The sequence below is a fragment of the Polyodon spathula genome, chromosome 1, assembly GCF_017654505.1.
Source record: "Polyodon spathula isolate WHYD16114869_AA chromosome 1, ASM1765450v1, whole genome shotgun sequence".
NCBI lineage: Eukaryota > Metazoa > Chordata > Actinopteri > Acipenseriformes > Polyodontidae > Polyodon > Polyodon spathula.
Genome location: NC_054534.1, coordinates 86723897 through 86751086, shown reverse-complemented (window position 1 = coordinate 86751086; position 27190 = coordinate 86723897). Strand labels below are relative to the sequence as shown.

The window sequence follows — 27190 nt, the reverse complement described above, 5'->3', positions numbered from 1 at the left end:
TAGTTTTCCTTAATTTCGTAAACCTACAGAGAACATTACTGTATTGGGCTTTATTCTTCAGATGTGTTTATTAATGCCACCTCTTTTAATTTATAAATCCACAGATGGGTTATATTACTTTATACAGAGCCACCAAAGTCATAAAAAAGGATGTTCATGTGCCAACCAAATCAATTGCCCAATACCAACCTTCAAATCTTATTAGAAGTCAGTGGGTGTGCTGTGTAACCTCCCATTCAAAGTAATTGTGACTACAGAGTTTTTTTTTTGCGATGTCTGATTTGATACAGTACATAATATTTGTCCTGGATACTGTATTTCTAACTCCACCAGTGCTAAAATTGTTTCCAAAGTATGTAGTACTGTATTGTGAAGCTTTCAAATAATAAAGGGCCAGGGCAAACTAAAAGGAATAAGGTGTTTTGTTTTTTTTTGTTTGTTTTTTTTGTTTCTTATATAAATCTGCAGTCACTTCATCACACAAACGTGTGTATGTGTGTGTGTGTGTGTGTGTGTGTGTGTGTGTGTGTGTGTGTGTGTTATATGTTATATATATAATATAGATATATATATATATATAATATATATATATATATATATATATATATATATAAAAATGGCTTTTTTTTAAATGTATCCTTTGCACATAATCTTTAATTTATTGGCATGCAAATAAAAACCTATTTCAAGAAGGGATATATGTTTTGTGTCTTACATTTGTGTTACAAGTGATGACAAATGACACTGTATTATAGTACACTTTAAAAGAAAAAAAAAATAATGCAGTTGCTTATTACGTATTATATATATATATATATATACTATATATATATATATATATATATCTATATCTATATAATAATCCCTAGAGATCGATCAATTAAGCTGGCCTGATGATAAGTTAATAGGATTTTTTTTATTTTTATATCTGGAAATTACATTTATCAAGAACAGACTGTAGATGTAGAGCAAGTCCCTGGCAGATAGGCATCATATTCAAACGTAAACATTATGAGTATAATAGTTTATCTCACTGTCTTGTTATTGACATTTTGTTAATAAATAGCTTGGGAAAGAGTTTGTGCAAATTTAATTACACAATACATTGCTATTTTATAAGGTGCTATATACATTTTGTGGACTTTTTCATGTTGCTTTTTTAAAAAGATCAGTTTTTAAAATAGTCAGGTGTTATTTTAATTTTCCTTGTGCATACATTGATTTATCAGTACATTATTTTGGCGAGTTGTGCTATTGTGTTTTTGTTTGGAATATTTCTTGGCTACAGCAATTGCTGAACAATTAAGTGAAATATTGGTTCTTGTTACAATATGATTGCTCAGTACCTTACGTGGAACATTATGCATCTTTATGCACCTTTTTTAAATGTATTACTTTTTAAATTTATTTATTTATTTATTTTTTAAGATTTGTTACAGGACTGGGCTATTGATGGTGTTCCTGATATCTACTCCTTTGTCCCATATTCCTGGAAGTTCAAAGTCATGTTTCACCAGTTTGAGATGATCTGGGCAGCAAATCAGCACAACTGGATAGATTGCTCCACAAAACAGCAAGAAAATGGTAAGCAACTCTTGTAAAACAAAAAGACTTTTGTGTGTATGTGTGGTGCATATATATGATTTACTTCACAATTAACTATAAAATGCAAATCGGTCCATACAGTTGCAGTACTTCTTGTGGCAGTACAGTCCTTTTAAGGCTGTTAAATTACTTTTAATACAGTACTCCTAAGCATTTAATTCTATGTAGAAACATACAAATACCTTGGATTTATTAATCTCTCAGGTCAAAATGAAACTTAAATACAGAAGCAAACTATAAATTTGACATAAATAACACTGGTGGCAGGAGGAACAAAATAGATCTGACAACTAAACTTCGGGAACTGCATTGTGTTAAAAGGACACAATTTTAAAAAAAAAAAAATTTATGTGCCTTACGAAAGTAAATATTTAACATTTCAGACATTTCTAATATATTTTCTTAGTTTTACTGGTACACCTTTTCTTGTCCTTTAGTGCATTTAATATCTTTAAGTGGACATGATCTTGTGAAACTACATATACCCATATTAGCAAATTGTCTTATTCTTGCTATGTCAGTGTTTCCCGTTAAGGCTTTTATTTATTTATTTATTTTTTTGAAATCGGCAATTGTTTTTACCCCATTTTCTCCACAATTTGAAATGCCCAGTTTTAAGCCTGACTCACCGCTGCAACCCCCGCGCTGACTCGGTAGAGACGAAGACGAACACACGTGTTCTCTGAAACATGTGTCGTCAGCTGTCCACTTCTTTTCACTCTGCAGTCCCCCATGCAGCTACCTCAGAGCTACAGCGTCTGAGGATCATGCAGCTTTGGGCAGCTTGCATGCAGGCCCGCAGGAACCCGGGCAGTCTATAGGGGTCGCTGGTACGCGGTGAGCAGAGGACACCCTGGCCAACCTAAACCCTCCCACTCTGGTGCAGCGCTCCGCCAATTGTGCGCCGCCGCATGGGAACTCCCGTCTATATCTGGCAGTGGAATATCTTGGACCCTGTAACTCTTGAGTTTTTCACACCATTGAACTGCATGGAACGGCAGGACCTGGACTCGAACTCACGACCATGCAGTTAAAAGACGAACGCCTTACTGGTCAACTAAAGAGCAAGCTCTAGTCGAGAGGAAAGTACTTGTCTTATGCTGGTGGTAGCGCTATTAACCCATCAACCACTAGGAGGGGGATCAGTCCAACCCGAACTGCCGACCTCCAGGCTATAGGGCGCATCCTTCACTCCTTTCTGGATGTGCCACTCAGGAGCACCCCCCATTAAAGTTTTGAATAAATTGTACTTCAAATCCAGCACCACTGGTAATCTTGTTTACTGTTCTGTTGGAAGAAAACACTGTGCGTAGGGGGGGGGATAGATAGAAAGCATTTTTCTTGACCTGGTACTCAAAGAACATAAGCAACTGAGAGCCGAGGGAATTAGTTTCAGACCTACTTCTATTATATTCACACAATAAAACAATAATTTTTCCTACACATTTAATTTCATAATTAAGATAACAATGACTTGTACTGAAACACGTTGAAGTTATACCTTGAATTGTGAATGAGCTTTTTAAAAAAAAAAAAAAAAAAAAAGTTAGAATTAAAAAGAATGTAATTACCATAGATTGCTCTTGTTCTATCAGGGCTTAACCAAAATGTCTTAGAAATGGTTTAGGGGTACTCTGTATAATTGTATTTGCCTTTGGACCATTAATGAGAACTGAAGCAATTAAAGCTGCAGGTGGGAATACAAATGGGTCAAGGACAGTACTTTGTATGCATCTTGCCTCTAGGGGTCATTTTTTATTTGGAACAGCTTTAAAAGTAGTTTAACAAGCTACATTGTTGCCAGTGTTACAATTGCAGACATCAGGATTTACATTCCTTGTTTTTTGTCATAATTACATTTTATTTAAATGTACATGATCAATGTATTCAATTTGTTTTATATCAAATAACTTCACTCTTTTATATTCAAGATTTCTTACTTTATGCATAATTCTTTGGAAAAGGCCAGTCCCATCTTATGCACTTCATTATTTTGTAGTTCTTTCCAAAGTGCCACATACTCAGTTCAGTCATCCAGTTCTGTTTTCAGAGTTATTGAAAAAATTAGAGCTACTGCTTGACTTTACTTCAATGTACAATTATTTCTTGTTCATTTGCAGTTTATCTGGCTGCCTGTGGGGAAACACTCAATATTGATTTCACTCTGTCTTTTACTGAGTTTGTTCCAGCTAAGTGCAATACCAAATTTTCTTTAAGGGTAAGTGCAGTGCTTTTTAACTGGGTACTATTATGTATGCCTGTGATTTGACCGACCTCAAATGTTTTCACATTTTGTGACAGATTTCAAGGTATTAGATGGCTATATGTGCTAGTAATCTTAATTAATCATTGTACAGAGCTCTTTGTTATCTGTCATGTCACTGCAACATTCCTTTTCATCCCTGAAGGGGCTTAATAAAGCCGTATAGGGTAATGTGCATCTGCTGTAATAGATTTATATTCATCTTCATACAAAAGTTGATATTGTTGAATACAAATTTTATGTTAGTGTTCTATTATAAAAAGTATTTATGGAGCTATTTAGAAAAACAAATGTTGTGTTAAGAATAATTCATCCCCAGGCTGAAGATACAGATCTCCAGTTATCGTTGCCAGATTGCCACCCCAGTAGATACTCCCTTCTTACTTTGGCAAAGAATTATCAGCCTAACAAAATCCCTCCTGAGGGCTGCATTACAACTGAGAGTCAAGGGGGTGCTAAACAAGGAAAGCCAAGGTGGAGGAATGTTACCCATTCAGAGTAAGTTGTGCAAGATATTAACTTATTCTTTCCTTAGAAATACATATAACCTCATGCCTTAAATACCTTCTGTATACCTTATTGTGTGTGTGTGTGTGTGTGTGTGTGTGTGTGTATATATATATATATATATATATATATATATATATATATATATATATATATATATATATATATATATATATATATATATAAATATATATATTTACAGGCACCTCCAAAATTATTGGCACCCTTGATAAAGATGAGCAAAAAAGGCTGTACAAAATAAACACAGGTAATGAGCTATATTTTATGCTAAAAAATATGCAAAAACTATATTCTTTTATACTAATACAGTTGCTCAGAGAAAATGTTTATTTTGAACAATTAATATTTTTTTTCTCAAAAAGATAGGTGTCAAAATAATTGGTACCCCTAAAGATTCTTATAAATAAAATCAAACAAAATTAAATCTGCATCAACATTCGACTTTAAGTACATCTCAGTCTTAAGGAACTATATTGTGGCCTTTTATGGCTTCCTGTTTCACTGGGGTATAAAAATGAGGTAACACGCATGTAAAATCCATTTGTCATCCATCACCATGGGGACAGGTAAAGAACTCACAAATGAGAAGAGACAAATGGTTGTTGATCTTCATAAATCAGGCAATGGGTACACAAATTGCGAAAAACCTAAATATACCAGTTACTACTATTAGGGCAATAATCAAGAAGTTCAAAACCAGTGGAACATTGGTAAATCTGCCTGGTAGAGGACGCAAGTGCATCTTGCCCCCACGCACAGTGAAGAAGATGGTGCGGGAGGCAAAGAAGAATCCAAGGGCCACATTTGGAGAATTACAGAACTTGGTTGCATCTTGGGGTCACCAAGTCTCCAAATCTACAAGTAGATGCCACCTCCATGCCAATAGCCTATTTGGAAGGGTTGCCAGAAAAAAGCCTTTTTGAGAGCAACCAACAAATGTAAGCACCTGGAGTTTACTAAATGGCACTGGCACTTGGATTGGAACCGGGTGCTTTGGTCAGATGAGACGAAAATAGAGCTCTTTTTTTGCCACGTACACCAGCGGTGGGTTTGGCGTCGATAGAAGGATGCGAATGCAGAAAAGCACCTCATACCTACTGTAAAATATGGTGGTGGATCTTTGTTATGAGGCTGTTTTGCTTCCACTGGTCCTGGGGCCCTTGTTAAGGTCAACAGCTTCATGAACTCTACCAAGTACCAGGACATTTTAGCCAAAAACCTGGTTGCCTCTGCCAGGAGGCTGAAACTTGGCCGCAAGTGAATCTTCCAGCAAGACAATGACCCCAAGCACACATCAAAATCGACAAAGAAATAGTTAATTGACCGCAAAATCAACAGTTTGCAATGATCATCTCAGTCTCCGGACTTGAATCCCATTGAAAACCTGTGGTTTGAATTGAAGAGGGCAGTCCATAAGCGCAGACCGAAGGATATCACAGATCTGGAAAGATTCTGTATGGAGGAATAGTCTGAGATCCCTTCCAAGGTGTTCTCCAATCTCATGTTGGGAAAATTACAATATAGCTCATTACCTGTGTTGTTTATTTTGTACAGCCTTTTTTGCTCATCTTTATCAAGGGTGCCAATAATTATATATTATTATAATTAGGGCTGTCAGCCGATTTAAAAAAAAAAAAAAAAAAAAAGTAATTGCGATTAATCTCGCAATAATTAAAATTAATCTTACAAGTTAACTGTTTAATGATACAATTACTACAGCCATCTAATTTAAATGTGTTTTATTACTGGTGCTATTATGCTATTATTATTATTATTATTATTATTATTATTATTAACTGTAAATAAAATAGTTTAAAATATATTAAAATTATGTATTTGAGACTGAACGCGGTACCTCAGTGTACCCCGTGCAAATTCGCCATCTTTGTTGAAAAATTTATTTTTGGCATTGGCCCAAATACGTAAAGGAAAGCCATTAAAAAAAAATAATAGTAATTTAACAGGATGTACATTTTTTTATTGTAAATATTAGTACACATAGTTATACAAAAAAGATGTCTTCATGTAAAAGTTTTGAAAACTGTAAATAACTTGTTGAAATCCTAACTAGACAACAAATAATTACAAATCAAGTACTTGGATTAGCCTTTTCAATTTGTAACCACTGGAAACGATTTACAAACTACCTCGGTTATGTGTTTTTGCTTTACCGAGGATGAACTGCAGAACGCTGGCTTCTCTGGGCTCACTTGAACTTGCAGCCGTTTCTTTTTAGGTCATCCAACATGTTTTCTGTGAGAAGTCGTCCCTGCAGTGCTTTTTCTAGTTTTTCTTGACTTGTCTGATGAGTAGTGTTTAGTTTATGTTTTAATTGCGAGTGTCCGTCGGCACACGCAGCTGTTTTTGTTTGGTGGGAACCAGGAATATTCTTATGAACGAGAGAGACCAGGGTACAACGGTACCCCGGGTTACCGCATGGTGTCTCATTTATTCAACCAAGAAATGTACCCATTGAGACAGTCACCAAAATTTACTAAGGTCAATAATTTTGTAATTACAAATACAAGCAACACAGTAAAATGTGCATTTCAAGCTTGATCAGCATACAGAGATCAGAAAAAAATGTAAATAGGATATCTATTTTTAAATGTGATTGTGGACTGAAATAAATTAGTTTAAAATAAAATTATAAATATATAGCTACAGTAAGCATTTCTAGTAAATGAACTGTTCATTGTGAAGACAACATAAAAAAACAAAAAACAAAACTTTGTCATCATATCCAAAAACTGCAAACTAACTAAAATTGGTAGGCTTTACATGCTACATGCAAAAAAACATGCAAAAAAAATTAAGTCTTATATTGTCATATTTAGCTTGATTCATGGGCTTGCAGCGATCCTGAATTTCTGTAGAAACTGGTGGGTTTAATTTGTTGTTGACAGTAGCAGAAGAGTGCTAGCATATTTTCAGAAGTGAAGGCATGTTCAGCAGACTAGATGTACTTATGTGTGATTAGTGTGTGATACTGGAACTCACTTTAACAGTAGGCAAGTAAGCGTCTTTCTGTCCAATGCGCCGTCAGTAACTAATTTTCTATTTAAACAATAACTGCACTCAGACACTGAATCCAGTATTGCTGTGGCTGGGATTGAAGTATGGTGTGCTGAAAGGCTCAAGACACAGCAATAAGATTAACGTGGGTTAAAGTAAGTAAATGAATAAATATATCTCCAAAAAAATTAAAGCGCAGACGTTAACTGCGATTAATTGACAGCCCTAATATGTATGTATATATGTGCAAAGTGCTTACCTGGCGCTTCAAGGCTGTAGCAGTGAAAGGAAGCAATGTATTCCATTTTCATTTTTAATTTGTAGTGCATAGATCATAAATTCAAAAACACAGGTTTGTAAATTGTTAAAACCTTTGTAGAGGTCCAGTTATAAATGCTGTTTAGAATATTTGAATAACCTCAGTTTTTGTATTGATACATACATTACATTTCCCATAGAAGTACAAAATAGGTTATGTAGCAGTGCAGCTGAACTGATTTACAAAATTGACTGTAGTGTAGTTGATTCTGATCCATTTCATTACATCCCCTGGGTATGGGTATAAAAATATAAAAATGTAAAAAATAATGATGGCACTATGTGCTGCAAGCTGTCATGGAGATGAAAAAAGTAGAAGTATCAGGTATTGTGCACACAATTCGAGACTAAATGACTGATGACCATGCAAAAGTTTTTCCTCCTGTTGAAACAGCTGCATAGACCTTGGCTGTAAAGCAACACCCTTCTCTATGTAGGTCTCACATTTTGGGGATCAAGGATGCATACCAATGTGATAAGAAAATGTTGATTCTTTGTGTTTAAAAGATTGTTTAAAACAATTGACTAAATTAAAAGCTAATTGTTCATGTGTTTAATTATGTTTAGAGATGGCTGGGTTGATTGCTGGACTGTACCAAGCCTGATGCTCATGATTGACTACACGTGGCATCCAATCTATCCTCTAAAGCAATTGAAGCAATCCTGTAAGGACATCAATGTGATTAGTGAAGTGTGAACTGCTGCAAGAATTTTGTATGATTTTTATGCTGTTTTTCTAATGCATGTCCATCAAGTTCGACAGAGTTTATCCTCAGTATCCCATGGGATACTGAGGTGAGACCACACTTAGAATACTTAATTCAATTCTGGTCATCACAGCACCAAAGAGATTGTTTGTTTACCTTGAAAGAGTCAAATGAAGAGCAACCAGACTAATCCCAGAGGGTATGGAATGGATTACCTAAATTATGGAGATTAAATCACTTGGATACTTTATGACCCAACTTGACAGTTTTGAAATCAGTCAGCTTCTAGGAACCCAGACTAGCTTAGCTGGGGTGAATGGCATCTTCTTTCACAGATTTTTTTTCTTTGTTCTTTAGTGACCTAAGAATATCAAAATGACTAGAATAGAATAGAGTACACAAACAGCAAAGTGACTGACTGCCAAGAAAAGAAGAGTAAAGACGTCACTACCTGAATACACAAACAGCAATGTGACTTACTGCCAAGAAAAGACCAACCAAAACATCACTGCCCAATCTTTCAATCATCCATGACATACAGGTAGCCATTTCCAAAAAGTGTCATTAGCTTCCTGAGAAATTCGAAGAGAAGTTTTTTTTACAATTTCGGCATTTTTAACAAACAGTACCAGCTTATACAGATTGGACATGCTGATCAGACCCTTGTATTTATTGACATGTCAAGCAATGCCACAGTTCACAAACTGGGGGAAAAAAACAGGTGTGAGAAGCAGCACATAACTGTAATGGTTTGTGTAATAGCAGACGACCGCAGGCTGCCTCCATATTTATTTGATGTTTTATTTTTTCCTTAAATTAAGGGTGGGAAATTTGGGCTGCGTCTTAAATTCAAAGGAGTACAGTATTTGTTTTGTAGCCAAACTGATGCTGATGCTGGGGTAACTGTATTGTTCTTCCAACCTCACCTTCCAGCTATAAAGGAGGAGTTATTTGTAAGATCATTAGAGATAGGATGCACACAAAGTAAGAGTTAACATAATGAAATATATTGTTCGGTCACTGTAACTGGGTGTACAGTCACCTGTGTGGGTCGTCACTAAACAGTACCGAGGCAGACACAGATCATTGGATGTTGAATTGCTGCACAGATGTACAGATTTAATTAACAAAAGTGCTGGCTCTAGGGTACCAGCAATGGTAGCCCTAGTGTCACATTTAATAACAAAGAAAACAAAACAAATCTAAAAATAAAAGTTTGCGACACATATAGCGAGCACAAGTCCCTCTAAAAGGAACGTCCCACTCCAGGAACCTACTACTGTACACAAACTCTCTCTATACAGTGTTTGGGATCAATCTCCCCTAAAATAACCTGCTTCTGGGCTCCTGGAGTCCCGGTCTTCACACAGCCTCGGCCGGGCAATGCCTTCACGAGCACCGTCCCGCAGCTGAAGGGTTCCACAGTAGTCAATCCTGCGGAGTGGATGGTCTCCTGGGTTGTGGTCATGTGCAGGGGTAGATGCATCAGGGTTAGTGCTGGCTCCATAGTTTCAGCTCTTGGCTTAATAAGGGTACACAGCATGAGTTAAAACATAGCAAACTTTTGCTTGGCACCTGTCTGTATGGCTATGGTCGTGCAGTAGCCTTGAGCTGTGGCGCAGGTGCTTTTTGAGCTCCCAGGACACTTTCCCAGCCAATCTGGACTTCTGGATCAGCTCAGTGCTGGGCGAGCGTATTTGCTCAGTTACTTCTTTAGCTGCGCCTCCTGTTGCTGCTTCCATAAAGGCACACATGCACCCAAGACCCAGCAACATGGTCTCCCTGTCATAAGAACATAAGAAAGTTTACAAACGAGATGAGGCCATTTGGCCCATCTTACTCGTTTGGTTGTTAGTAGCTTATTGATCCCGGAATCTCATCAAGCAACTTCTTGAAGGATCCAATGGTGTCAGCTTCTAACAACATTACTGGGGAGTTGATTCCAGACTCTCACGATTCTGTGTGTAAAAAGTGCCTCCTATTTCTTGTTCTGAATGCCCCTTTGTCTAATCTCCATTTGTGACCCCTGGTCCTTGTTTCTTTTTCAGGTCGAAAAAGTCCCTTGGGTCGACACTGTCAATACCTTTTAGAATTTTGAATGCTTGAATTAGGTCGCCGCCTAGTCGTCTTTGTTCAAGACTGAACAGATTCAATTCTTTTAGCCTGTCTGCATATGACATGCCTTTTAAACCCAGAATAAATCTGGTCGCTCTTCTTTGCACTCTTTCTACAGCAGTAATATCCTTTTTGTAGTGAGGTGACCAGAACTGAACACAATATTCAAGATGAGGTCTTAGTAATGCATTGTACAGTTTTAACATTACTTCCCTTGATTTAAATTCAACACTTTTCTCAGTGAATCAGAGCATCTTGTTGGCCTTTTTTTATAATAGCTTACCCACATTGTCGAGATGAAGACATTTCTGAGTCAACAAAAACTCCTAGGTCTTTTTCATAGATTGTCAATCATTTAGCGCTTGAATGATGTTTTACTATTATTGGAATAGAATATCATTAAGAAAAACTGAGCCTGCTTCCTAAATGCAAAGATACTGCCACAACTTGTCCCAAGTATGATCAAGGACAAGCCTAAGTGGGGTAAGTGATTGCTCGTCCTGGGATGTAATGTAGTGGAAGTCTGTAATACAAAAATAGTGTCGACTCGATGTAATCTTATCTTTGTGTCAGTGTTAGACTGTAATTTCTTAGAAAGCATTTTAGAATGACTAAGAATCTCTGGAAGAGGAGCATTATATGTGATTGTAAACATGGACCTGCCACTGCCTATAATTCATGAAAGCATTTTCAGTATTCTGGAAACTCCTCCATCAAAATCTATCAGTACCATTTACAGTATTTTGACTTCTGACTTACCTTGGTTGCCATATTGCAGACTTATCATTTATTGGTTTGCAGAGATTATCAGCCAAATGCTTTGATAGCTTAAACATTTGCAGACACTTGGTTTATTCTCTTTCAACACCTCATGTTTTGGAAACCCTTATCGAAATAGATTTCACATTTTATATAAATACTTGGAAATGTATTTTTTTGCTGTTTTAAAATCCAACATACTGAAGGATTTATTGGTTAAATTTTGATAATCAATATCGTCAGATTAAAACTGACAGTTTAATGGCCATATTTGTTTTTTAGCAGTCTGTATTGACATTAAATGTGTGCTCAGTCCACGAGAGTAATAATATTTATTTTATTTGGTGTGATTTTGTTTAGTGTCAGAAATGGATGAATCCATGCATTCAGTACTCCGACCATCACAGAAACCAGAAGACAGAATAGCTTCCTCTCCTAACCAGACCAACAGGTTTCCTCTTGATCCATCAGAACTGCCACCAGATAGAGTTCACATAGAGCTGGAACTTTCTCCTGACTCACAAATTACACTTTATGGACCAATGTTGAAAGCGCTTCTTTCTATAAAGGTATGAATGATTGTACATCTGAGGAATTGTGATTTGTTTTGTATATGTGTGTACAGTACAGTAGTTCTGTACTTAGGACAGTATGTATTATTACACCTAAGTGTGTCACCACTTGACCACTGAGTAAATGTTCATGTGTTTCCCTTTTAAACTCACACAGTTTGATTACAACTAGCATATATCATCTCTTCAGCCTTTGATATATTGTGCACAAGCAAATCCTGGTACACATCTGTACAGCCTACTTTCCTTGCACAGTTTTTAGTAAAAGTAGGGAGATGCATCCCTAATTGTAAAAAACTAACAAAAAAAAGTTCTTGGTATTGTTATCTGTAGTAATAGTTGTAGTCATTTATTATTGTTTTATACATTTGTATATATAGCCATTGAGCCATTATTATACATGCCTTGCCAAATGAATAGACTAGATTGGAAATACAGTCCCAAGACCTTGCATGCATGTTTATACAAGTTTGTTAATAAAAGCTTTATAAACTGTTCATGTTGAGTGACTGAGTGACATGTCACTGAGTTCTTCAGTTTTGACACCAACCTGCTAAATAAACATTTAAGTTTTTCTACTTACCTATTTTTTGTGTAATTTTATTTTCTAACCTATATCAGGAGAATTACTTTGGGGAAGATGACATGTATACTGATTTCGAGGAGGCGGTTTCAAGCCCTGCGATGTTACTTTCCACCTTCTCCAGCTCTGGGTGGACAACAGTGGGAGTTGAGGACCGTGATAAGAAGGATAATGAAAATGGAACCAAGCAAATCCACCCCCTCACCCTTCGCCCCTGGGATATCACTGTACTCATTAATTTATACAAGGTGCACGGTCGGCTCCCAGTGGTAAGTGAAAAAGAACAGGAATCAGATTGTCAGACAGAAACTGGTTCACACTGGATAATTAGATTACATTCACAGCCACAAAATACGTGTCTTGCAGGATGTCAAGTATTATGTAGAGCGATTTGTTGAGAGTTTCGGTAATAGTTGTAAACTATTAATAGTTGTAAACTATTACTAACAGTTATCTGTGTATGTCTTATGGTCTGTCAGTGTTGGTTGAATGTGTTTTTTAATCAGACAGTTTTCTGTCTAGCTGTTTAGTTTTTCATTGTCTCTGTTACAGAACATGAGAGAGGCATTGTGAATATAAAAACATTACTGTTCAGGTTTATAGACTGATTAAAAATATTGTTAACTGCAAACCCTGCTTTATAAATGTTCCAGTATTTTATTTTTTTTTTTAAGCAAATGTTGCTGTGCCCATTCAATTGCTGGTTAAACAGCTGATAATAGTACCAAATGTACTGAAAAATCGCTAAAATGTATGGCATCTAAAAATGAATACTATGATATAAATAGGTTTACAGGTAGATACATTCAGTGGGTACGTTCGGAAGACGTCATCCAGACTGTAATCATCCACAGACCATATAATATGTCCCAGGGTGTGAGATTGATGATCTTCATAAAATATTCAAGCAGTGCCCTAGGAAATACTTCCTTTAGAATCCACCACTGTTTTGAGGTATTGCATTACTTTTAACCACTTCAGAGATGAGCACTAAGGCAAGGCAATGGCTTTCCCAGGTGGAGTGCTCTAAGAAGATTTTCTCTAATAATATATTTGTCTACTGAATTGTAAATATATTGTAGAAATTTGTTAATGGTAGAAATTGTTTTACAGCACTGCAGTAGTGACGGCCCTGAATGCCCCACAGCTTATGTGGAGAGACTGTGCTTTGAAATGAAAAAAGGTTACAAAGAAACAATGCTGCAGCTTGTGCTGTCCCCAGTACAAATCTTCATGAGCGACATCTATCAGGTATGCTAATAAGATTGGAAGACATCAGATGCGCTTTGTGTTAGACCATCTATCTCTCGTAACAAAAAAATGTAATTTAAATAGAAAAATGATTACCTCAATACCAGACATCTACAGTTAACTAGTATGTTTGTTTTTTCTCTTTGGCTTACTGGAGGCTGTCATCTTGTTAAATGTGCTTCTCATCCTTGTCACGTCACCCAGACACCTTCGTAGGAAGTTTAAAACTACTGTGATGTGGAGTTGAAGTTTTTCTGTTTTTTTTTTTTTTTTTGGGGGGGGGGGGGGGGGGGTTATTGTTGTTGTTTTTTTTTTTATTACTTTGGCTGCAAACATTTTTTTGCCAAGGTTACCTTGAAAATGTTTTTATTTTAAGTCACATTTTCAGATTTACTGTAATGCAACTTTCAGAACACAATGCTGTTTTGTGCTTTCATGATGCCGTTTAAATATGAACCGATTAATCCAGCATTGAAATCTGCTTACTTAGATTTTATATATGTGTGTGTGTGTGTGTGTGTGTGTGTGTGTGTGTGTGTGTGTGTATATATATATATATATATATATATATATATATATATATATATATATATATATATATATGATCAAACTCCAAATTATTGGTACAAGCTCAACAAGATAAACATTGAGTCTACCTTCAGCTCTAGCACAATTTATTTGTAAAAAAAAAAAAAAAAAAAAAAAAAGAGATACAAATAGGAGATCACTGTATTCAATGAATTTTGATTTATCAGTGAGTCACCCAGTGTGTTCTTGTATTGCTTACTAGTAGTGTCAAATAGTCAATCTTGAGATTATGTGAGGTATCCTATATCCTGCATAAGTCATTATGCACATTCATATCACACCCCCAGAGCCGCATCAGCTATGGAGATGTCAGACTAAAGTTTTAATAAATCAGCTCGCTAGCACTTAGGCCTGTTCGTTACTAAAATGTAACAACTACACTAGTTCTTGGAGTAGCAGTTGACTTTCAGGTGAGCTAAAAACTACAAAATATATTTGGGTCTATTTTTTGGTAATGGCTGCTTGAAGCTGTTACAGTGTGTTTCAAAGTATTCAGGATAGTGGATAATAATTGCAAAACTCAAATTCAGGCGATCTGTGATGTTTTATTCAAAGGTTATAAGGAGCACTGACACATGATCGTAAAATCAGTTGTTTGTACAGGGTAGGAACAGTCACAGGCTGTATGTTTTTGGGTAGCTTGGTTCACACATCTGGAAGGTCAAGAGGAGGCCCTGGAATGTACCAAGTAAGAAAACAATATGCTAGACTTTTGATTCAAAATGTCAGATTGTCTGGATTTTTTAAGAACCTGAAAGGTCATGTAAAGGACAGTGCTCTTGATAGCACTACAGTTTGTTGTTTTTGAACAGTAAATGTAAATACAATACCAAAATGCATACAAAAGGGTTAATGCTTTAAAAACACTTACTGTTTTATTTTCTTCATGTTTTCTAGAGGCTGGCAACTGATGGAGTACTCCGAGAAGGCCACATCAGTCTATCGGGGCTACAGCTCAGGGCACACGCAATGTTTTCAGTTGAGGGCTTACCTTTGGGAAGTGATTCGCTAGAATATGCCTGGTTGATTGATGTACAGGCTGGAGCTTTGACAGCTAAAGTGACAGTTCCACAGGTACACTAATGTGCAAATCAACATATAAAAAATGTTTTTTGCAATCTGCTGAGGTGTGTCCGTACAATTTATACGAAATGGGACTATTGTGATCTAGGTTAAACATTTTACCTTTGCATATGTTTGATTGAATCAGTATTTCTTCTCATTATCAGGAACCACCTGTTGTAAGTAATGGAAACTGTCCTTTAAAGGAGTGCTAATCGAGATTTTAAAATAATTTTACTTACCTTAGCACATACCATATTCTATATTGAATATCTTTTGCCCTAAAGCTTATATTTTATCCTTATTTTATAAATATGGTTAACACTGTACTGTACCAGTATATGCTGCTACTTGTCATGTCAGGACTCAGCTGGAGTTTATCAATAGCGTTGTATTTGAAGTAGTAGGACCAAAAGTTTTTTAGCGGAAATAAATTGGGGGACTAGTAATAATGTTATAAAGGATAATAAGAGGTTTGAAATTGTATTTAAAACCCTCATGGGATAGATATATGATATAATGGGATTACGCATCCCTTGTATTCTTGAAACATCTCCAGGTATAATGTGGTTTCAAAACGGTTTCTCACAGTTAACCACAATCTATTTATTTAGTGAGTAGTTAAAAAGATTAAGAGATTAAGTATCTTTAGAACTACAGTTTTGATTTTTAAGCAGGTTAGAAGAGCCCAGAGAGATTTATGTTTCTGTTACACTTGTGGTTGGAGGAATAGAGCAAATAACAATGTCATTAGGGATTGGTCTCCCAGTTTTTATGTGGCATCATAATTACATGTTACCGTTTTATGCAGTTTGGAAGCTCAACAAAAGAGCACAGAAAGTGACTTTCACCCTAACAATATGTTAGGGACTCAACCAAAAAAAAAAAGGAATTTCCAGGTTTCTTGTCCTGTAGTATGGTTATGCAAAATAGTGTAAGTTCACTTGTAAAAATTAGTGTAAGGTTGTTGCTTATGGAGTTTTTTTCTACTTGGGAAGGAAAGTTCAGTCCCAGCGAGGCACAATATAATGGATTCATTATTTTGATTCTGTCATTCAACAGGAGCTACCTACTGCTAAATAAATAATTTAGAAATTATAATCAGACTTGGAAGAGGTATGAACAGCAATCAGCATCAACCTTCAATAGATTGAGACAGGAAAATAAACTTAATGAAGCAGACACTTAAAATTCTAACATTATTTTACTTAAACTTTAAGAAGTGCTTGACTAGACACATTTTAATGCAGTTATATATCTTATATAGTTGGTGAAATTTAGTGCCTGTCAAAACAAAAACCTCAAATGATCTAATCTGGATATGCCGTTATTCTTTTGCGAGAAATATTATATTTAGTTTTGTCAAACCAAAGAGCACTTTCTTAGTACAATATTTGTATGTATGGTTTGTCATTTTATGTCATTTCAAAATTGTACTTCATTCATGGCACCTTCATTTTATGGCCCTTCTAGTTACAGTTTATGCAAAATTAAACCATTTGAAGTTGCTTCCATTTGCCTGAAGGTGCTTTGTCACTCCAATAGCCTAACGGCATATTTTGAACTACTTTTTAATTTTTATTTTTTAACAGTAGCCATTCTTGCCAGCGAATGTCCATATAGTCATCACTATGGCATCTGGCTGTCGTCCTTTGTCACTGAAAACATTGCAATAACTTGAGTACATTTTCAGTAAACAACCTGACACAACATTCTAACAACAAGCATATGAGATCCAACCAAGACCCATAACTGTTGAAAAGCAGTTAGATTACAAGTTTAAGTGGGTCATTCAATGTGGCCATATGTTAGCAACTGCTGTGTAGTCTTTATGAAACGCTATATATAAAAAGAATAACAGGAATTAATTATTAACATCAATTTTTAAATTAAAGCACTTACATTTTAACAGTGACTTCCTTAGCACATGTTACTGAAGGAATTAGTAGGTCATGGTATCTGAATTTGATGCCTTTCTTCATGGATGTCTTTTAAAAGTACTTCAATTGGATAGAAAACATTGCAAGTTATTAAACCATTCAAAAAGTTTCAGTTACTTATTAAAGTATCTGGTAAAGTAGTAGTTTTAAGATGGAGTGGGAGAACATTAGACATACCAGAAGCCACCCAGATTTGATTTGACTATGCTTTGCCAATGCACATTCAGAATAAGGTGGTAAGAGTTCAAAGTTATTAATTAATTAACAGAAGATTAAATGAGTTATCAAGTTAAATAAGAATGAATCTTGGCATTAAGGAATTCAAAGTGTGCACAGAAATTGGATAAGTAAAATCTTTTTGGACCATTTGGTAGTCAAATTTGAGGAAATGCTAACCTAGACTTTAAATTAGGTTAATGCTGGAGGGAAAGATCACTCTAAAAGTAGAACGTCCAGATTATGAAATACATTTTTTGTTTCAGGAAATGTCAATTGTGATCACATTTGGCCTTAATATCTTAGATTACTTCAGATATTAAAAAAAGAACATTGTCTTATGAAAGCTAGCCATTAATATAACATAACTTGTGAAATGCCTTATACAGTTTGAATTTGTTGACAGCCTTTTTTTGGATCTGATATATAACTGAAGAGATAAAAATGCATGCTAGGTCTCAGATTTGTCTGCCTGCTGTGCACTGATGAATAAATCTGTCAAGAAATTGAGACACGAGGTTTGCATCTATAAGAAAATAAGATCAGGCCTGTTGGAGTAGACAATTAAAGATCACAGGGTATCGTTTTGATTATGACACTTTATTGGCATGCAACAATAAAGGTGAATAAGAATCAAAAGTATCCAGTGGTTGTTTAATGGGAGGTTTGTAACATAGCAGCATGCTCTTGACTCCTGTTGGTTTTCTGTGGCATGTTAATATTGGAGGGTATTCATATCCTGATCTATGATTACTAGTCTGTACTAACCTTTACAACATCTCCTTCTCCTACAGCTGGCAAGCCTGTTGGAGTGGGGAGAGACATTTGTTTTCCATGTGGCATCTCGTGAGTTTGAGCTTGAAAGACCAAAGTCTCTTGTAATCTGTCAACATGGAGTAAATCGCAGCTTCTGCGAGGCCAAGGTAATAAAATTTATTATCACCTGAAGCGACACAGGCGAGTGTCTTCTCTGACGACATTTTAACGTATGTAAGCAGTATGGCACAACAGGGTGTGTGATGTACTCTAATATCACATAATGATGGTTTTTGAGTTGATTTGAATACTTTTGCTTTTTTTCACTACTTGAATTAGTCAGTGGTGTCTGATTTCAGACTCATTCAAAATCCCACATACTCTTCAGTTTCCGAAAAGGTCAGTATTTACATCAGTCTCGTCAGTCATGTTCATTGCGATAAATGCCAATATGTCTGCCTTTTTTCTCCAAAGTTAGTGGTCTATGGATATCTACTAGTGATTGGCCCCTGTTTGAAAAGCAGTGCCGACCCATGGTGATATGCTGTAATATCACCCCCATTTGACCTGTCTTGACCAATCAGGATAGAGTATTTAAAATAACCATTTTATAAATGGTAATAAGTTATACATACTAGGCTTATCCAGTTCCTTCGAAATGGACTCCCTCATATTTTTTTCATCTGTCATTTTGGATACTGCTTCACCATGCTGTACCGTGTGCGTTGAAGCTGTTGTCCGTTTGGTCAATTCCTAGTTGTCCCATGACAAATCGCAAAAAATAGGATTCAGTCCTATTTCGTGTCGCTCCCGCGTTGCCTGTCTTGTCACTTTTGGTATAAAAGATAATTATCAAAAGTATAGGTTCTATTAAATTTGTTGCATCGCTGCACATTTTTGCTTGTCGCATCACGTCTGGTGTGTAGCGGTCTTTACCCTTATGTGTTCTAAGCAAATACTTTTTTTTTTTTTTTTTTTTTTTTTTTTTTTTTTAATGTTAACTCTCTAATAAACAGTTATGCCTTTTTTATGGTCTTGTCTAGCTGACGTGTGTCCCTGGGCCATGTCGGACTTCAGAAGACGTGAAGTACACCATGACCCGACTTGCTGTAGATGGTGTAGATCTATTTGTTGTGGAACATGGATGCGCAGCCAACATTAAGGTGACATTTTTACATTTCTATTAGGCACACCATCTTAGATATGCAATTCTCTATGCAAATACCCTGTTAAATTGTATATTGTTGTATATCTTGGTATAGGTTTAGGCAGTAAGTGGAGGGGTGTCTTTGTCCAACACACCTGTACATATTTATATATACTGATGCACAAAAGAAACACAACACTCGGGTCTATTGGATTTTAAACACAGGTATCAAACAAAATCATAGAAAATGTGAACAAACAAAAATACAGATCAAAGAATCATAATAACTTTTCAGTATGAAATGTGACACACTGTCAAAATGAAAACATTACAAAGTTAGTAACGGGTATGACATCCCTGATGATTAACACAATTCTGACAGCATTGATGCATAGACCTGGCGAAGGTTGGCTCATCGCGGTTGTCTCCTGTGGAAGGCACTGGCAATTTTGGTCCCACAGATGTTCTGTTGGACTCAGTTAAAGAAGAAATACCTGGCCACGACAAGCCCTTGACATTGTTTTCTTGAAGTCATGCAATTGTAATCCTAGAGCTCTGGTCTTGCATTGTCCTGCTGGAAAATCGACACATCCGGATTGGCTTGCAGGAACGGAAAAACATTTGCCTCAAGGATTTTCTCAATGTACCGCTGAGCAGTAAGGTTGCCCTCAATCTGCACCAAAGGCATTCTTGTGTTAAAAGGAGATTCCTCCCCACATCATCACACTTCCATAACCCCAATGGTTGGCTTCAGCAACGCAACAGTTACCATAAAGCTCACCACGACTTCTTCACGCGCGTTGTCTTCCGTCAGGTCTGTCAAGTGCAAAACAGCATTCATCTGTGAGTAAAACACCCCACAACTCTCTCTGCCACTTCAGATGTTTTCTGGCCCACAGAAGATGGTGATTTCGTCATCTGTTAACATGTTACCCCTGAACGACCTCCGAGCATGCAAATCATTTTCATGCAGACCGCGAGCTACAGTCATTCTGCTGATGAGCGGGTTAGTTCTTCCTGGAATTTCTCGTGCTGTAGCCACTGCAGTCTGAAAATGATTACACAGGTGGATCAGTCGGATGTGACAGTCCTGGGCCAATGTGGTGACCCTCTGCCTTCCAGGATGTACCCTGTCCCTTTCCTGGTTTCTCTGAACTAATCTGCTGATTTGTTGAAGCAGAACATCTCTCCGGGCAACTTCTCTTGGACAGGCTTCTTTCAATCATGCCAATAGCAATCAGGTGATCTTCATTACTCAAGCGAGGCATGGTCGTATCTTTCACTGTTCTTGCATTAATTAAAATCATGTCTCTTCGAATGGCTATTTATACATATTTTTAAATCAACTCATTTGGGCAATTTTCACTTAACTAAAATACCAAACACTGAGCATCTGTCGTTTTTTATGAAATCACTTGACTTTAGCGCAGTATTTTGTTATCCCAAGGAACAATACTACTCAAACAATCAACAACCCTATCTGCTCACTATTTAAAATGTAAATAACATTATGTGCCCAGTGAGCTACTGATGTAAAACTTAGACTGTTGCATTTTCATTGTGGATCAGTATACATTGTTCTTGTAATATAAAACATCATAGAAATAATAATTCCAACTAGAAGCATGGTGTAGTACAGCCATATGTCTGCTGGAGGGCCAGACTGTTTCATCAAGATAGCTTGTGCTTTCATTGGTGCTTGGGTACTTGTAGCACTATTTTCAAGGTATTGGAGCATAAGATCATAAGAAAGTTTTCAAACGAGAGGAGGCCATTCGGCCCATCTTGCTCGTTTTGGTTGTTAGTAGCTTATTGATCCCAAAATCTCATCAAGCAGCTTCTTGAAGGATCCCAGGGTGTCAGCTTCAACAACATTACTGGGGAGTTGATTCCAGACCCTCACAATTCTCTGTGTAAAAAAGTGTCTCCTATTTTCTGTTCTGAATGCCCCTTTGTCTAAACTCCATTTGTGACCCCTGGTCCTTGTTTCTTTTTTCAGGCTGAAAAAGTCCCTTGGGTCGACACTGTCAATACCTTTTAGAATTTTGAATGCTTGAATTAGGTCGCCACGTAGTCTTCTTTGTTCAAGACTGAACAGATTCAATTCTTTTAGCCTGTCTGCATATGACATGCCTTTTAAGCCCGGAATAATTCTGGTCGCTCTTCTTTGCACTCTTTCTAGAGCAGCAATATCTTTTTTATAGCGAGGTGACCAGAACTGCACACAATATTCAAGGTGAGGTCTTACTAGTGCATTGTACAGTTTTAACATTACTTCCCTTGATTTAAATTCAACACTTTTCACAATGTATCCAAGCATCTTGTTAACCTTTTTTATAGCTTCCCCACATTGTCGAGATGAAGACATTTCTGAGTCAACAAAAACTCCTAGGTCTTTTTCATAAATTCCTTCTCCAATTTCAGTATCTCCCATATGATATTTATAATGTACATTTTTATTTCCTGCATGCAGTAACTTACACTTTTCTCTATTAAATGTCATTTGCCATGTGTCTGCCCAGTTCTGAATCTTGTCTAGATCATTTTGAATGACCTTTGCTGCTGCAACAGTGTTTGCCACTCCTCCTACTTTTGTGTCGTCTGCAAATTTAACAAGTTTGCTTACTATACCAGAATCTAAATCATTAAAGTAGATTAGGAATAGCAGAGGACCTAATACTGATCCCTGTGGTACACCGCTGGTTACCACACTCCATTCTGAGGTTTTTCCTCTAATCAGTACTTTCTGTTTTCTACATGTTAACCACTCCCTAATCCATGTACATGTGTTTCCTTGAATCCCAACTGCGTTCAGTTTGAGAATTAATCTTTTGTGCGGGACTTTGTCAAAAGCTTTCTGGAAATCTAAATAAACCATGTCATATGCTTTGCAATTATCCATTATCGATGTTGCATCCTCAAAAAAATCAAGCAAGTTAGTTAGACACGATCTCCCTTTCCTAAAACCATGTTGACTGTCTCCCAGGACCCTGTTACCATATGGCAAGTTTCCATTTTGGATCTTATTATAGTTTCCATAAGTTTGCATATAATAGAAGTCAGGCTTACTGGTCTGTAGTTACCTGGTTCAGTTTTGTTTCCCTTTTTGTGGATCGGTATTACGTTTGCAATTTTCCAGTCTGTCGGTACCACCCCTGTGTCAAGAGACTGCTGCATGATCTTGGTTAGCGGTTTGTAAATTACTTCTTTCATTTCTTTGAGTACTACTGGGAGGATCTCATCCGGCCCAGGGGATTTGTTTATTTTAAGAGCTCCTAGTCCCTTTAACACTTCTGCCTCTGTTATGCTAAAGTTATTTAAAACTGGATAGGAACTGGATGACATGTGGGGCATGTTGTCAGTATCTTCCTTTGTAAAAACTTGTGAAAAGTAATCATTTAATATATTTGCTATTTTTTTTCTTCATCTACGATTTTGCCATTTGTATCTCTTAAACATTTAATCTCCTCTTTGAATGTTCTTTTGCTGTTGTAATATTGGAAAAACATTTTGGAATTGGTTTTAGCTCCCTTAGCAATGTTCATTTCTATTTCTCTCTTGGCCTTTCTAACTTCCTTTTTGACTTGTGTTTGCAGTTCTGTGTACTCTTTCTGCGTACTTTCTTTTTGGTCCTTTTTTAATGCTCTGTAAAGTGCCTTTTTTCGCTGAATATTTTTTTAAATTGATCTATTAAACCATTTTGGCAATTTAGTTTTACATTTAGATTTGTCTACTTTAGGGATGTAATTGTTTTGCGCCTCTAGTACTACATTTTTGAAGAACAACCATCCTTCTTCTGTGGGTGTTTTCTCTATTTTACTCCAATCTACTTCTGTTAGTCTCTGTTTCATACCTTCATAGTTTGCTTTTCTAAAATTGTAAACCTTAGCTTTAGTCATTACTTTTGGGGATTTAAAAAACACTTCAAATGAGACCATGTTGTGGTCTGAGTTTGCCAGTGGTTCTCTGACCTCTGTTTTAGTTATTCTATCTTCGTTATTTGAAAAGACTAAATCAAGGCATGCCTCCCCTCTAGTCGGTGCCTTGACAAATTGTGTTAGGAAGCAGTCATTTGTCATTTCCACCATTTCTATTTCATCCTTCGCGCTACCCACCGGGTTTTCCCATTTTAGGGGGAAGTTGAAATCCCCCATTAGTATGGCTTCTCCTTTGCTACACGCATTTCTAATGTCATTGTATAACAGATTATTGTGCTTACCGTCTGAATCTGGTGGTCTACAGCATGCTCCTGTTATTAGGCCTTTTTAATTTTTGTCTGTTATTCTGACCCGTATGGATTCGGTTTTATTTTCTTTGTCCAGGTTTAACACCTGGGCTTCAAGACTGTTTCTTATGTATAGCGCTACCCCTCTTCCTCTTCTGTCCTGCCTGTCTTTCCTATGCAGTGTATACCCACAAATATTATATTCGTCCCCATCACTCTCAGACAACCAAGTTTCTGTAACACCTATCACATCATAGTTACCTGTTAGTGCAGTAGCTTCAAGTTCTAGAATTTTGTTTCTGATACTTCTAGCATTTAGATAAATACATTTTAATGGTTGTCTTACCTGAGTTGTTGTCCTTGTTTTGATTCGGTCTCCCTTCTGTTTTTTTGTTGATTTCTCCCCCCTTCCTTTCTAGTTTAAATGCTTCTGAACCTGCTTGAAGATCTTTTCTCCGAGTAGACTAGTTCCCTTGTTATTTAAATGCAGTCCATCCCGTCTATACAGATAGTCCTCGTTGTAGAATGTGGTCCAATGATCAAGATAGGTGAAGCCTTCCCGTGTGCACCATGTCTTCAGCCATGCGTTTTGATTAATTATTTTCAGCTGTCCATATGGTCCTTTGCAAGGTGCCGGTAGTATACCAGAAAATACCACAGTTTTGGTTTTCTCTTTTAATTTCCTTCCTAGCTCTCTGAATTTGTTTTGCAGGGATTTTGGTCTGTCTCTTCCAGTGTTGTTTGTACCGATGTGGACGACTACTACCGGGTCGTCTCCTCTTCGTTCTAGGAGCCTGTCCACGTTCTCAGTAATGTGCTTGACCGAGGCTCCCGGAAGGCAGCACACTGTTGTAGAAAGGGGGTCCAAACTGCGAATTGAACTTGCTGTGTTTCTCAATATGGAGTCCCCAACAATCATGACCTCCCTTCTTTTTGCTGTCTGGTCACCACTGTCAATGGGATCCTGGATGTTGTTCCTTTCATTCTCTTTTCATGGATATAAGGCCAGACTTGGAATTGGCAGCTCGTTTAATTACACATTGGATGAAAGGCTAAGCCCAGGAACTGGCTAGCAACAGAATTTTACTATTTCAATACAAATGTGATGTTTCCTTTTCAGACAAGTGCCATTCGCTTTGCCAATTGTAACCTCCATAACCAAGCAGTAGGAGAAGGAATAAGTGCTGTGGTTCAAGATTTCCATATAAGGCAATACATTGAACAGCAGGATAACTGCAGACTGGGAGTTCAGCCCTCAGTTTTGCACAGATCCTACTGGCTGGAGGCAGGTTCTGTCAACTTTGGACTGATAACCACGGATGTGGCCCTGGCAGCAGACCATCCCTCCAAACATGAAATTCAAAGACTGTTCTTAGAAATGCATGACAACAGGACTAAAAGGTAAGTGGTTTTCAAAGCAGAAGTTATGTATTGCTGGCCAGTGTCAATGCAATAATAAAAAAAAATATAAAAAGAAAACACAATTATGATTTCCTGTAGTATTTAATACCATGTTTGAATAATATTTTTTTCTCTGCTAAGGCTCTGGTTTCTTTGGCCAGAAGATGTTAGGAATAAGAGAAGCAGGAATAAGTGTGGCTGTTTAGGAGGGTGTCATTTTTTTGGAGGCACTGCTGCAGCAGTGGACTTTTTCAAGCTTGATGAGATGATGCCCTCCAGAAGCTCTGATTTTTCCAGCTCCAGTGCAGGCTCCATGTGCTATGGACAGTCCCTGCTGCAGCCTGCAGAGTGGATTATCACTAAGGAGGCACCCAAACTCCCAGAGGGTAACTGCAGCTTTTTAATCACAAACTATGCATATAAGTGAGAGTTAAACGATTATTAAACTGTTTCACCAGATCTGTCTCGGTTTGCCATAGACACCATTATTTCAGTGGTTAGTTGCAATGACTTGCTACGGCATTCAATGATGCCATGACATTGGTCAAAAGATTTTTAGGGAGCTAAAAGAATGAAAATCTCTTGCATGTCCAGTAGATTAAAACTAAACTGAACAACAAAATATACTTGCAGTATCCAAAATACACACACACACACAACCAGACTGATCAATTTGGGAAATACTGTAGACTATTTGTTGTTAAAATGAAGAGAGTATAAACATAGCATTTTGTAAGGAACATGCTGTAATCCACACAACCAGGAAGCTACACATGAGATATCCAACATGCTGTTTTGTTTCTAGATCAGAAACAATGACCTGTGTGAGGCTGAATCATCACATTATTCTTGAGATATATTTTATTACTGTAGGATGTCCATTTGTGAATGGCATTTAGTATTGTACCATGAGACCTTTTAATCTGATTGGAGATCCACATAAGAAAGGGATTGTGGTGGTAATGCAAATATAACGGGTTTAATCGAATTTCTTGTGTCACTGCATACAAATGAAAATCATTTCTCTTTTTATTCCCATTATTGCAAAAGACAACCCTCAACCATCAAGCTAACATCATGGAGATTTAGGCATTCTCAGCAGTTAAGACGGAGTTGAGGCAGTGTATAGTGAAGAGGGTTGAGGAATGAGGGGTAGAGTACTACACAGTGCTGCTACTCAGTTTTAAATCATGCCAAATCAGACATCCATTACAAATCCTGTTACTGTTCAATTTGATAGTTTTTTTATTATTATTATTATTATTATTATTATTATTATTATTAATAATATGTACACCCAAAGGTACTCCTCTGCTGACATATGTTTTGTTTTAATAGTCGCATGTTTTAGGTAATTGAGTATGAATTATGTTGAATAGATGAATTCCAAATGCAATTTGATTGGGTTTTGCTAAATACCTGTATCACTGTACTTTTACCATTCGTCTTAATGTTTGTATTTTTATTTAAGATTTTTTTTTCTCCTGTTCTTGCCTAGGTAAGCCAAGTGGAACAGAGAGAAAAGAGTGGGATACACGATCGTTGGGAGCTGACCTTGAGAAGAAAGGTCAGGTCCTGAACCTGCAGGTTCCACTGCACTCTCATAGCTCCACCTCATCTTGTGATGAGAACAGCAGTTCCAGTGCAGCACTCCCTGTGCTGTCCAGCAAGAAAGACAGCCCATTTCCCTGCACTGATGATCACATTGAGCATTTGGTTTTCACACCTGGGTCGAAACCACAGGATGTCAGTGGAGAGTAAGTACAGAAATGTTATCCCAGAGCATGGTCTTGTTTTTGGTTCCAAGAAACAAATGGAACAGATGGTGGTGGGGGTGGGGGCAGAGGCTACAAATTTACTGTATTGTTGAATTTACTCATTTAGTTGCTAAGCAAACATTTAGGAGTCTCCATTCACTGTTAAAACCCTGAAATGGTATTAATAAATTTTGTGGAGTTATTGTTTTGAACAACCTGGGCAAATTTAATTTACATGTGTATTTACCATATTTGTAAGTGTTAGTCAGGGTATTCTACTCTATAAAACAATGTTGAGCACACACATTTATCTAGTGTTTGGTCTTGATATGTTTCTTTTACCAGTTCATGTCACGGTGTAAGTTTTACATCATCTTTTTAC

General features: G+C 36.9%; 1 protein-coding gene across 6 annotated transcripts in view; it reads left to right on the top strand.

Annotated features, from left to right (window-relative positions):
* Nucleotides 1-27190, top strand: part of LOC121323698 (transmembrane protein KIAA1109-like) — a 156945-nt gene that overhangs the window by 49161 nt on the left and 80594 nt on the right. For all 6 annotated transcript variants that reach the window (XM_041264917.1, XM_041264933.1, XM_041264932.1 and 3 more), the window contains exons 15-27: nucleotides 1429-1584; nucleotides 3726-3823; nucleotides 4188-4366; nucleotides 8297-8394; nucleotides 11671-11879; nucleotides 12504-12734; nucleotides 13579-13716; nucleotides 15202-15378; nucleotides 18317-18445; nucleotides 19322-19441; nucleotides 24771-25051; nucleotides 25193-25437; nucleotides 26550-26808. In XM_041264917.1, coding sequence (XP_041120851.1) covers nucleotides 1429-1584; nucleotides 3726-3823; nucleotides 4188-4366; nucleotides 8297-8394; nucleotides 11671-11879; nucleotides 12504-12734; nucleotides 13579-13716; nucleotides 15202-15378; nucleotides 18317-18445; nucleotides 19322-19441; nucleotides 24771-25051; nucleotides 25193-25437; nucleotides 26550-26808 — 2320 coding nt within the window. The remainder of the gene's footprint in view (nucleotides 1-1428; nucleotides 1585-3725; nucleotides 3824-4187; nucleotides 4367-8296; nucleotides 8395-11670; nucleotides 11880-12503; nucleotides 12735-13578; nucleotides 13717-15201; nucleotides 15379-18316; nucleotides 18446-19321; nucleotides 19442-24770; nucleotides 25052-25192; nucleotides 25438-26549; nucleotides 26809-27190) is intronic.